The 13,477-nt window shown below is 49.4% G+C and overlaps 1 protein-coding gene across 1 annotated transcript in view; it reads right to left on the minus strand.

Annotated features, from left to right (window-relative positions):
• The window catches only part of LOC105478371 (beta-transducin repeat containing E3 ubiquitin protein ligase), a 250,995-nt gene extending 240,913 nt beyond the window's left edge, over window positions 1-10,082 (minus strand). Inside the window, exon 1 of the mRNA XM_071069257.1 lies at window positions 9,971-10,082. Coding sequence (XP_070925358.1) covers window positions 9,971-9,985 — 15 coding nt within the window. The 5' untranslated portion in view covers window positions 9,986-10,082. The remainder of the gene's footprint in view (window positions 1-9,970) is intronic.
• Between the last annotated feature and the right edge of the window lie 3,395 nt (window positions 10,083-13,477).

Below are 13,477 nucleotides of genomic sequence, written 5' to 3' on the forward strand. Positions count from 1 at the left end.
CCATTTCTTGAGGCTTAGGGGCCAAGTATCGAGCAGACAGCATAATCTCCGCAAAGCCCCTTTTGGTCTTTTGGTCAATCCGACACATCTGTCAGGAAAGCTTCTCCCATGGCCTGGAGCAGCCAGCACTGTGGCCTCTGTGATGGGAAGGATTAAGGTCACAGTCTCCACTTTCCAGTGGGGGAGGAGGCTCCCAGGACCTCAGCAGAGCTCAGCAGGCCCTCTGGAGGCCTGGCACAGGGTCTCTGCACCCTGACTCTTCTGTCTGGGGGAAAGCACTCTGAGTTCCTTCTCCCATCCCCTCACTCAGGGCACCCTCAGCTCCAACTGCCTGTCCTGCATGCAGCTCAGGGAGAGGGCGTTTCCTCAGCAGTTGACTCTTGTGTTTATACTGAAGGAGTTTTACACTGAAAGCCCTTCTTGTTGCTACAGCCACACTCTAACCTTGCCAGTATAATAGCTGTATGATATGGCAGATCATTACATCTCTCTGAACTTCAGTTTTCTCACCTCCAATATGAGAGTGGTAATTGCTATAGTGGGTGCCATGGTGTCACGCCGTATTCCCCTTCCATACTGAAGGATGGTCCCCTCAGCTGCCACCCTTGCCTGTCAGCCTTCCTTGGATTTGCCTCTGCTGAAGAGTGCTACCCCACCTGAGATCGTGTCCTTTTTCTGGGGCAGCTTGCATCCAGTGACTGGTCACCAGGGGTATGTGAAGGCCCAGTTGCCTCTCTCCAACTCAGGACGGTTCTGAAGGGCCATCCAGCTTCAGAGCCCCCTGTGGTCAGTCAAGGCCTTTTTTGAGACTGCAGCACAACCCCACTTCTCCCTTGCCCAGTCCTGCACTTCTAGCACCTTCCCAGAGCACTCTCCAGTGAAGCTCCTGCACAGTACTTGCCATCTCCGAGTCTGCTTCCAGAACCACACCTGGGGACAATTCCTGCCCTACTTATCAACAGGGCTACCACAATGATAAAGGTATTTGGTAAAGTACAGTGCCATGAAAAATATAGCTGCAGCTATTTATCATTGTCAGCATCATCATGTTCATCATCTTCACAGCAGGGCCTACCCAGCTGGTGTGGGGGCTTATCATAGTTGGGCCAGGAAGTTCAACAAGTCAATGCCTAGTATTCTCATTGTACCCTAAGGACAAGGTCCTTTGCATTCTGCTTTTTATCTTCTGATTAGAATGACCTTCCCAAATTGGCCAGACTTTTCCCTTGGGAAGCCTAACATGATCTCAAGGATCTAGGGGTTCAAATTGCTGCAGTTTTGTTACCCACATCTCATTCTCTGCTCCAAGAAAGAATCTGTGAGCTACCACCCATTGGATTGTCTCTGCTACACTCTCCAAATACATTCTTTGTTGGCTTCCTACTCTTATTTAAAGTGTATACTTTCCTCTCATAAACCAAAACATACATCCTTTCCAGGGGGCAGACAGAAAGGTCTCAAGTGAGGCATCTCATCAAGAGCAGCATCTCCTCCTCTTTGATCCAAGACTTCCTTCATTCTGGGCCTTGTTTACAGGTCCCCCAAATAACGAGAGCCTAAGATCTCTCCCTCCTAGGCGATAGTGAGGAGCATGGGCAGTGGTCCCCAACTACTGTTACCCTTCTAGTGTGCCTACACTGTCTCACCGCTGGACCCACAGGCTTGTCAGCAGTTTGGAATGGGGTGGCAGGTAGGGGCACTGCCAGATGAATCAGATCTCCAACACAGTCCTTATTCCTGGGCCCTGACCCAGAAGTATACTCTCAGGAGGGCAATGCCCTGTGTCTTTTCCTCTTTTCAGAAGTGTTCCCTTCAAGGCTGCAGAGACTGAGCTGGGAGCTAGGGATACGGGGGATGGCAGTTTATCCACCCACCCCCTATCCTTGCCTGACGTCACAGCCCTCACTTTCTGACTCTAATTGGTTGCCTTGGAAACAAGTTCCTTAAAGTACATGATGACTTGGCCGGGTGCGGTGGCTCAAGCCTGTAATCCTAGCACTTTGGGAGGCCGAGACGGGCGGATCACGAGGTCAGGAGATCGAGACCATCCTGGCTAACACGGCGAAACCCCGTCTCTACTAAAAATACAAAAAATTAGCCGGGCGAGGTGGCGGGCGCCTGTAGTCCCAACTACTCGGGAGGCTGAGGCAGGAGAATGGCGTGAACCCGGGAGGCGGAGCTTGCAGTGAGCTGAGATCCGGCCATTGCACTCCAGCCTGGGCGGCAGAGCGAGACTCCGTCTCAAAAAAAAAAAAAAAAAAAAAAAAAAGTACATGATGACTTGAGGTGGTGGGAGGGAGAGCCACAGGAACCAGCCCTGCCATCAAGAGCTTCAGATTGTTTGTCATTCATTCAGCAAGTACTTGTAAGCCTTTGCTATGTTGTAGACCCTGTGCCAGACTCCAGGGATACATCCAGGAGTTGGGAGAGCCCTGTTCTTACAGAGCTCACAATTAACATCTTATACCACCTTCTTCTACACTCACATGTTCATCCTGTGGCTAAGTATCTCTGAATTTTCTTCTTTCATTCTGGGTCTCCAAACGTTGAGAGCTCACTGGTTTGGTAGGTGGGGTGCAACTTGCATGTTATCCCTTCTACTCATGGGCTTTCCAAGGGTTGAGAACCTTGATCCTGTTAATGTACATCCTTTCTTGGCACTAAACCCCAAGATTTGGGGCTCTTCAAGCTCCCTTGTCACCCCATTGGTTTCTTTTTTTCTTTTTTCTTTCTTTCTTTTTTTTTTTTTTTTTTTGAGACAGGGTCTTCTCACTCTGCTGCCCAGACTGGAGTACAGTGGCACAATCTCGGCTCACCGCAACCTGCACCTCCCAGGCTTAAGCAATTCTCCTGCCTCAGCCTCCTGAGTAGCTGGGATTACAGGTGCGCACCACTACCCCCTGGCTAATTTTTGTATTTTTAGTGGAGACGGGGTTTCACCATCTTGGTCAGGCTGGTCTCAAACTCCTGACCTCAAATGATCCACCCACTTCCGCCTCCCAAAGTGCTGGGATTACGGGCATGAGCCACCGTGCCCAGCTCCTATTGGTTTCTAAGTCCAAATTACAGGAAACAGCTCCCCGTGATAGCCTTCCAGGTATGCTGGATTCCTTCCTTCCCTTTCAAAGCCAAGGAGCAGAAGAATGGTTGGAACTTGAGAATGAGAGAAGAAAGGTGTCCCTGCTGTGTGTCCACTGAAGTTTATGCATGGGCCAGAAACACAGCCATGCTTCCAAGCATCTGTGTCCTGCCATCACATGTGCACTTTGTTGGCTAGCACCGGTATCTGTGACTTCTCTCAAATTGGCCAGTGCAGGGGTGTGAACGTGTGTGCGATTCAACTTATGAGCATGAGTGAGCATGTGTTCAGGGAAAGGGGAATTCAGGGGGATGTCTCTATGTATGTTTTTTTCCAAATGCTTGGCTTTTTTCAAAATGGCTTAGAGCACTACTGTCATTTATGGGGTTTAAAATGTCAGAACAGGGCCCACGGGGAGGCAGGGGAGATTAAACTGCAAACAGTGAAGGTTGTAGATGACGTTTCTGATAGGCTGACAGGCGGACTCAAAGGATGCTGCACTTTAACAATCATTTAAACACACACACACACACACACACACACACACACACACACACACACACCATCTTTCCATATTTTAATGGCATATTCTGAAGGCTAAAAACATAAAGGACCATGACTAGAAAGCCACAGTTCTGCTTTCAAAATCCAACCAGCAGCTCTCTGTGTGAGGTGTGTGTACTCACTCAAGTGCGTCTACCTGTGCAAAATGAACACATGTGCTTATTTGTCCTTTTGTCTGTATGAGTTAATTCCACCTTACTTTCACATAGTACCCTCATAATTAACAAAATACATCACATCCAAGTCTACCTCAGCATCAGAATAATTTGTTTAAGGTAGGTATGGTGGACATTACTATGCCCATTTTACAGAAATGAGTAAGAGAGGCTCAAAGACGTCTGATGGGTTGCCCAAGACCACCCAGCTAGGAAATGACAAAGCTGGAGTGTAGAACTGGGGTCTTTTTATGCTTATTCAGAGCTTTTTTCTCCAGGCTGCTGTTCTCAGCACTGGCTACACATTAGAATCAGCTGGGGGAACTTTTAAAAACCATCAGTGCCTGGGCTCCACTCCCAGAGATTCTGATCCAATTATTCTGGAGGTGGCACTTTTGGTATATTTTTAACACTCCTCTCTCCTTAATTCTAACAGGCAGCCTGGTTGAGAACCACTGCTCCAGGGCCTGGAGGCCACACTCACATTACCTCTACTGTGAATGTGGATTCCAGTCTCTTTCCTCCTCAAAGTCTCCCTGCATCACTTCTCAGGAGACTTAACTTCCCAGGAGGATCAGATCCTTTTCCCTCTGCACCCCCCTCCCAACTCCCCACCCTCCTAGACTCTGGAGACTTCAAAGGGTGGTTGCTCACTCAGGCTGATGAATGCAGGCTCACTTGTGGCCACCTCCTAAGGGTGGACTTTGTTGTCTCTCCAAGAGCAAGGGAGGAGAACCAGCTCCACTTAGCCCAGTCACCAGGAGAAGGCCAGGGAGGTGAAGAAAGCTGCCTTAGGGACCTAGACTGAGAGGAAGGAAGGAAGGAAGGAAGGAAGGAAGGAAGGAAGGAAGGAAGGAAGGAAGGAAGGGAGGGAGGGAGGGAGGGAGGGAGGGACGGAGGGAGGGAGGGAGGGAGGGAGGAGAAAGAGAGAGAGAGAAGGAAAGAGAAAGAAAGGAAGGAAGGAAGGAAGGAAGCGGGGGAGGGAGGAGAGGAGAGGAGAGGAGAGGAGAGGAGAGGAGAAAGGAGAAGAGAGCTGGGCCATTGGAAGGCTACACTGACCACCTAACCGCTAAAACTCACGAACGGTGTGCATGTCACTTGGCCCTCTGCAAGAGAGGTGGTGTAGCACACATTTGGTAGTGGCCTGCCTGGGCTGGAAGCCTGGTTTCTACTTACTAGTTGTATGAGTTAGGGCAAGTACTTAGCATCCCTGTGCCTCAGTTTTATTATGTTCAAAATGGCAATGATAATAACACCTGCCTCAGGGTCTCAGGAAGACTCAGTGAATTCACGTAAAGCCAGGATAAGTACTGGGTAGGTGTTAACTACTATTATTCTCCATCATTTGATGCTTTTGAACTCTCTCTTCTTGAAACTTTGTCCTCTCTTTACTCTACAACACCCCTCTTTCCTGTTTTTCTTCCTATCTTCCTGAACATTCCTTCTCAGTTTTCTTTGCTAGCCTAGGTCCTCTGCTCTCCCTCCAAGTCTTTTTCTTTTCTTTTCTTCTTTTTGAGGCAGGGTCTTGCTCTGTTGCCCAGGCTGGAATGCAGTGGTGAGATCTTGGCTCACTGCAACTTCTGCCTCCCAGGTTCAAGCAATTCTCACACCTCAGCCTCCCCAGTAGCTACAGGCATGTGGCACCACACCTGGCTAAGTTTTTTCTTTCTTTCTTTTTTCTTTCTTTTTTTTTTTTTTTTTGTATTTTTGGTAGAGATGGAGTTTCACCATGTTGCCCAGGCTGGTCTCCTGGGCTCAAGTGATCTGCCCGCCTTGGCTTCCCGAAGTGTTGGGATTATAGGCATGAGCCACCATGCCCTGCTTCCCTGCAAGTCTTTGATTCTCAACCCCAATGCCATGTTAGAATCACCTGAAGGGCTTATTTATTTATTTAGACGGAGTCTCGCACTGTCACCCAGGCTGGAGTACAGTGGTGTGATCTCGGCTCACTGCAAGCTCCGCCTCCCAGGCTCACACCATCCTCCTGCCTCAGGCGCCCATCACCACGCCCAGCTTTTTTTTTTTTTTTTTTTTGTATTTTTAGTAGAGACGGGGTTTCACCATGTTAGCCAGGATGGTCTAGATCTCCTGACCTTGTGATCCACCTGCCTCAGCCTCCCAAAGTGCTGGGATTACAGGCATGAGGACTTTTATAGCTCACTCCCAGAGATTCAGATTTAGTTGGCCTGGGGAGGGGCCCAGACACCAGTGCTTTTCTTTTTCCTTTTTTTTTTTTTTTTTTGAGACGGAGTCTAGCTCTGTCGCCCAGGCTGGAGTGCAGTGGCGCCATCTCGGCTCACTGCAAGCTCCACCTCCCGAGTTCACGCCATTCTCCTGCCTCCGCCTCCTGAGTAGCTGGGACTATAAGTGCCCGCCACCACACCTGGCTAATTTTTTGGTATTTTTAGTAGAGACGGGGTTTCACCCTGTTAGCCAAGATGGTCTCGAGCTCCTGACCTCGTGATCCACCCGCCTTAGCCTCCCAAAGTGCTGGGATTACAGGTGTGAGCCACTGTCCCCTGCCAACACTGGTGTTTTTCAAGCTCCCCATTTCATCCAAATGTGCTACTAAGGTTGAGAATCACTCCTTTAAATGTGGACATTCCCTAAGACCTCTACTCTTAAGCCTCTTCAAACTTGTCTTTCCCAAGTAAACAACCTCCTTCCCATGGCCTTAATTACCATCTATCTGCTAGCAACCCTCAAATCCACATACCCTGACTAAACTCTTTTTTTTTTTTTTTTTTTGAGACAGAGTTTCACTCTGTCACCCAGACTGGAGTGCAGTGGCGGGATCTCCGCTCACTGCAACCTCTGCCTCCCGGATTCAAGCAATTCTCCTGCCTCAGCTTCCCCAGTAGCTGGAACTACAGCCACGCACCACCACACTGGGCTAATTTTTTTTTGTATTTTTAATAAAGACAGAGTTTCACTATGTTGGCCAGGCTAGTCTCGAGCTCCTGACTTCAAGTGATCCACTTGCCTTGGTCTCCCAAAGTGTTGGGATTACAGGCATGAGCCACTGCACCCAGCCCAAAACTCTTCTGAATGCCACACATGTATTTCCAACTCCCTACCAGACTTCAGGTGTACGGAGATAAAGTTCTTCAATTCTCTTAATCTCCTGGATATCTTTATTGAGATATACCCCAGACTCTCAAAGTACGTGTCTCAATCAGATCTTAGTATTTCTTCACTCTCCCCAAATCTATTCCACCACTTCTATTCTCCATCTCTGTCATCATCCCACCGTTCGTCCAAGGCAAGAACCTGGTGGCCATCCAGGAGTCTTCTCCTCAGTCAGCTCCCACATCCAATCAAGCACAAAATCCTGTCCATTCTTTCAGAGGCCTTATCTAGTCTGTCACTCCTCGGTGTTCCCACCACCGTTGCCATAACTTGGGTCCTCCATGTCTCTTGCCTGCACAGTTGTAAGAACCGTCTCCCTTGGCTGGGTGTGGTGACTTATACCTGTAATCCCAACACTTGGGAGGCTAAGGGGGGTGGATCACCTGAGGTCAGAAGTTTGAGACCAGTCTGGCTAACATGGTGAAACCCTGTCTCTACTAAAAATACAAAAATTAGCCAGGCATGGTGGTGCATGCCTGTAATCCCAGCTACTCAGGAGGCTGAGGCAGGAGAATCGCTTGAACCTAGGAGGCAGAGGTTGCAGTGAGCCAAGATCGTGTCATTGCACTCCAGCCTGGGCCACAGAGCAAGACTCCACATCAAAAAAAAAAAAAAAAAGGTCAGGCACAGTGGCTTACATCTGTAATCCCAGCACTCTGGGAGGCTGAGGCAGGTGGATCATCTGAGGTCAGGAGTTCAAGACCAGCCTGGCCAACATGGTGAAACCCTGTTTCTACCAAAAATACAAAAAATTAGCCAGGCCTGGTGGTGGACGCCTGTAATTCCAGCTACTCAGGAGGCTGAGAGAGGAGAATATCTTGAATCCAGGAGGTGGAAGTTGCGGTGAGCTGAGATCCTACCATTGCACTCCAGCCTGGGGAAAAAAAAAAAACCTCCTCCCTGGTCTCCTGGTCTCCAATGTTTCCGGTTGCACCCTTCCCCCATTCTCTGTATCATCCTCAGAGCTATTTTTCTGAAATGCAGATCACTCCATGTGAAAGCCCTTCAGTGGCCCCCAGCTCACAGGGTGACAGCCTAACTCCTTGGCACAGCCCTTTACTCTCTTTCTCCTTCTGCTGGCCTCTCTCCCAATGTACCCTCCCTACACCCTCCTCTGTACTTCAGTGGAGTTCTCCAGATGTGCCAGGCTGTTCCACACCTCAAGGCTTTTGAACATGCTATTCCCCCTGCTTGAATGCCTTTCCTTTTCTTTGCCCATCCCATTTTGCCCATATTTATGTTAACTGGAGCGCCATCTCCTCTATGAAGTGTCACCTGGCTCTTCAGACTCAAATGACCACTCTTTCTCTGCGCTGCTGCACCCTGTAGTTACCTCTATAAGTGTCTCTCACTCTGCTTCACTTCCATGTTCTCATGCCTGTCCCCCAATATTGGGCAATGATCACCTGGAAGGCATGGACCCTGTCTGTGAGCAGTGGAGTTAGGCATAGGGAGGAGACCAGACTCCGCATTCTGTCATGAGTTTACAGGAGATTCAGTTCCCTTAGCTACAGCACTTGGTTAATAATGTGTTGGTTGGCTGGGTACGGTGGCTTATGCCTGTAATCCCAGCATTTTTGGGGGCCCAGGCGGGTGGATCACCTGAGGTCAGGAGTTTGAGACCAGCCCGGCCAACATGGCGAAACATGGTCTCTACTAAAAATACAAAAATTAGCTGGACATAGTGGCACAAGCCTATAGTCCCTCGTGTAGCTGAGGCAGGAGAATCACTTGAACCTGGGAGGTGGAGGTTGCAGTGAGCCGAGATCATACCACTGTACTCCAGGCTGGGTGACAGAGCGAGAATCTGTCTTAAAAAAAAAAAAATGTTGGCTTATGGCTCTGGATTTTGAAGGATAGCTTCTTTCCTCCTGGAGCCAGGGGAGAGAGGCTAAGTATTAGGGAAGAGACCCAAACCTGCCACTTGCCAGCCATGCTACCCCTAGCTTCCTCCCTGAGTCCGCCTCAGTGATACTGGCTCTCTAGGCCCCAGAGCTGCGAGCTCTCACTGCCACACTCCCGAGGCCCCTCCTGGCCCAGCTGAGGTGAGTAGAGTCTTCTTTCTCCTCTTTCACATGAAATCAGCTTGGAATGGCTCCAAAGGAGCCTTCAGAGAGAAACCAAGAGAAACTAAAAGTAAGCAAGCAAACTGACCCCCAAACACTTAGAGCTACAGAAATGGACAGACTGAGGATGTGATTCTAATTTGTCTCCCCTGCCTAAGAGAGCACATTCAAGGGTCACCTTCTCTCCTCATCCAGGAAAGGGGCTGGGCAGGAGTCCTAGCTCCAACCTCAGAAAGGAGGGCAACTGAAAAGGTTGCAGTTCTTATGGCCAGGGAAATTGAAGCAAGTCCTCATCCTCCACAGGAGTGAAAAGACAAGGCCATTAGTGGACACTTGCCTTAGAAAATGCCAGGGGCCCAGACTATAACCCACAGGGAGAGTGTGGTCTCCAGGACAGCCAGGACAGTGTTGGCCTTACTCATGGCCGGATCCACAGTGACTGACCCTTAATTGGGAATATTCGAGAGCTCGTGTCACATATCAACACCGTGCCAAGCATCAGATGTGCCTGAGTAACCCTCACAACAACCCTATGAAGTAGGGACTATTATTATTCCTGTTACAGATGAGGAAACTGAGTCTCAGAGAGGCTGTGACTTTTCCAAGACCACAAAGCTAATAAGCGCTAAGCAGGATTCAAACTCAGATCATCTGTCTCCAAACCCCAGGCTCCTAACCTCCATGGTGCCCTGTGTCACAGACATAGCAGATGATTATTCAATAATTGCTGATAGTAATAATTGCTAACAGTTATTGAACATTTAACAATGTGCTGAGCACTGTGACATACATTATTTTGTTCAGTAGGTATATTATTATGCCCGTTTTATAGAAGAGGACACTGAGGCTTAGAGAAGTTAAGAGCACTGTCCACGATCCCAATGCTAGTTTAAAAGAACTGGCATACAAACTCAGGGGGCATAGATACATGAATGACCAAAGGCACAGAAAATTCCCCCGCCAGCACCACTACCAACCTGGAGAATGTCCATGAAGGAATGAGAAGCCCTTTCCAGGAGCTCCAACAAAGTGGCTGACACCTTGATCAAGGATCTGCGGGCCTTTACATGTCCTGGCAAAGGCAGTTCCAGTCTGGACTGCCCTCAGGCTCAGGACCGAGCCGTACTCAGAAGTGTCCCTAGGACGCTGGGCCAGTTTCCTCTCTTTTCTGCAGGCGTCTCCAGAGCACCCTCTCACCAGCTGTATCTACTCACAATCTTCTGGCATCTGGAATCTGGTTGAATTTAGGTCCCTCAATACTCAGAAAAATCAGAGCCTCCAGGACCTGCCCCTAAGCAGGAATTTTTCAGATCTCCCTTCTGGGTCCTTTGGACCCTAAGCCTCTGGCTTTGGCATTCTTGGTGGGAATCCTAGCAGAGAGCCCTCCTGGTACCTAAGGAAAGAGGGAGAGAGAAGGGAAGGAGCAGAGTCGCCTCCCTGCTCCTCACCCTCCCAGAAAGCCTAGCTGGCCACCCCACCCCCACTCCGCAGTTTCTCACCTTCAGGCAAAGGCAGATGATGGCAGAGCTGGGGAGCAGAACTTAACTGAGCCATGGGGCACAGCAAATCCCTGCCATTAGTATTTAGGGAATGTGAGTCCCAGAGGATGAGGGGGAGAAAGACGTAGTGGGAGAGGAAGGCGGAGGTGCTCAGAGACTCAGAGATCACCAGGAGGGGTTGCAGAGAGACAGAAGAGGAGGGTGTGGAGGAAAAGAAACACTGAGGTGGGTGGGAGAGAGGCAGAGAAAGCGGGGAGGGAAGAGAGAGACAGAAAGAGCCAGTTGCTTTATTCATGGCTGTTGATATTATAGACTGAGTGAAAATCACATTATCGTAATGGGAAAGTTAGAGTTGCTGAGATGATGCCCTGAAGCCTCTGCGCTGATTGGGGTGTGATTGCTATCTGTATTTATATGTAGAAAGCAAAGTTCACTGCCAGTTCAAGATGGTGGCGCCTGCTTTATGCAACATAATTCTTCAGTAGGGAGACGCCCCGAGCAAGCTGAGCACACCGGGCCGGGAGTGGGAACGGGAGCCGGATCGGGAGCCAGCGATAGAGCAGGCGATGGAGCCTGGGGTGGAGCCGAGCGGGGCTCAGCTGCGGAGGACGGAGGCCAGGAACCAGAGAGGGAGCCGGAGCAGCGCCTGGGGCCTGAGCCCAGCCCGAGGCCTGACGCGGGTGGGGCAGCGGGGGGCTGGAGAGCTTGGGGATTTAGGGGTCAGAAAGAGCCCCTCCTACCATCTGCCCCGCTCAGGCCCGCCCAGAGTTAGAGTCCCCGGAAGGGAAAATAGAAGAAGCTGGTGCCCCAAAGGCAGGGCTGGGCTAGACCTTACTAAACCTTGACCGGATTGACTCCACCCTCACCCGCACGGTCTAATTCAGTGCTAAATCGTTCAATGAATGCCAGGAAGGTTTCATTTCTTCCCATGCCGACAGCTTGAAGCTTTTTTTTTTTTTGAGATGGAGTTTCACTCTTTGCCCAGGCTGTAATGCAATAGATCTCATCTCACAGCAACCTCCGCCTCCCGGGTTCAAGTGATTCTCCTGCCTCAGCCTCCAGAGTAGTTGAGATTAAAGGCGTGCGCCACCACACCCGGCTAATTTTGTATTTTTAGTAAACACGGGGTTTCACCATGTTGGCCAGGCTAGTCTCCAACTCCTGACCTCAGGTGATCCGCCCGCCTAGGCCTCCCAAAGTGTTGGGATTACAGGCGTAAGCCACCGCACCCGGCCAAATGTCTGTGCTGGTGCACCACTTGTGGTTGAGCAGCCTAGTGCTGGGATGAAAAAATCCCTTTTGATTGGTAAATGGGTGTGATCTCTGACGTCCTCAGCACAAAGCCTGGGAGGCTGGACAGGGTAGCCCACACTCCAAGCCCAGCCTCTTCCTAGCCACACTCAGGAAGGGAGAAAAGGGCTCTCAGCACAGCCTGCACAATCTGATTGAGCTCAGACCATCCCGTACTTGAGGCCTGTACCTCTCAGGAAGTTTCTTAGGAAACGGGGGCAGAGCTGGGCCAGGCCCTCACCCCACTTCCCATCAAGAAGTGCCAGATAAAATACAGGACACCTGATTAAATTTGAATTTCAGACAACAAATTTTTAGTGTAAGTATATCCCACACACTATTTGGGATGTATTTATACTTAACTATTTGTTGTTTGTCTGAAATTCAAATTGGGCATCCTGTATTTTTATTTACTAAATCTGGTAACCCTACCCTACCCCCACCTTATTCACTGACCTCAGGTTTTGTATTGATTGAGGAAGGTAGTGCCCTTGAGTGGAAACAGCCAGATTCCCCAGTTAATAGCTATGTGGTCTTGGACTGGTTTTTAACCTCTTAGATTCTCAATCTCCTTATCTTAGATTCTCAATCTCCTTATCTGAGCAATAGGAGATAATACCACCTACCTCACCGGATGGTTATAAACATTTAATGAAATAAAGTAAGTAAAAGGTTCAGTTCACTGTCTGACACAAAATAAATGACAAAAAAACTAAAAAAAAAACACCTCAAAATATGACACTCAGTAAACAGCAGCTATAAAAGATCAGCTTCCTTACAAAGGTTACCCTTTCTTACATTCCCATCACCATCCTAAGCTTCTTAGAAGTCAAGTAAAAGGCTTATATCAAGATTCATGTTTTAGAAGCTGCTGCCTATGTGGGGGCATCCCAGGATAGATATGATCTTAGTATGGGTCCCCTGTGGTAGAGCCTGACCCTATAAGCTCCACTGAGAGTTCTGGAAAACTGATTGCAAGGATGAAGCAGGCACTAAGAGCCAGCCCTGTCCCCAGCCTCAAACCAAGCCCCACATGTTTTCCAGCTACTCTTCCAAGCTTCCAAAACAAAATAGAATCGATCCTCCTTTTGGCCTCCAAACTTCCCTTTCTCCCAGGGAGATGGCGGATGGGGCAGGGTGGTGATATGAGGATGCTGGGCAGGAAGGAGGGCTCTGCCTACCTGAGAGGCTACACAATGGACTGAGCAATGAGTCTACCCAAGGGCCATCCCAACAGCATGTCAGGCCAAATCCCTTTCCATCCTCTGGCAGGGGCCCATGTCCAGGACACACCAGTTGGAAACAAGTGTGTCCCTCAGGGTCTCTGGGCTTGTTCTCGTTCTAGCTCTCATATCTCAGCCTCAGCTCAAACCCACTTGATGAAGGAAGAGGCAGTGTGCAAAATAGGGGTTTTGGAGTCCCACGGAGGCAGCCTGGAGGCTAGTATCACTATATGATCTTGGACATTTCTCTCGTGGAAGGTTGGGACTTGTTTACTTCCCTTGTACAGATGTTTTTGACTCAGAAGAAAAAAAGGTGGCTTCCGGTACCCTTCAGTCCCAGAGAAGCTGGTGGCTGGACCCCAGCCATTATCTCTGAGGGAAGTTAATGATTCAGAAGCCAACTGATGGACAAATAGAGGCCTGTCTCCTTTTCTTCAAGAGATCACAGAGTCAAGACTTGAGTGCTAGGCAG

This window comes from Macaca nemestrina, chromosome 9, assembly GCF_043159975.1.
Source record: "Macaca nemestrina isolate mMacNem1 chromosome 9, mMacNem.hap1, whole genome shotgun sequence".
Classification (NCBI taxonomy): domain Eukaryota; kingdom Metazoa; phylum Chordata; class Mammalia; order Primates; family Cercopithecidae; genus Macaca; species Macaca nemestrina.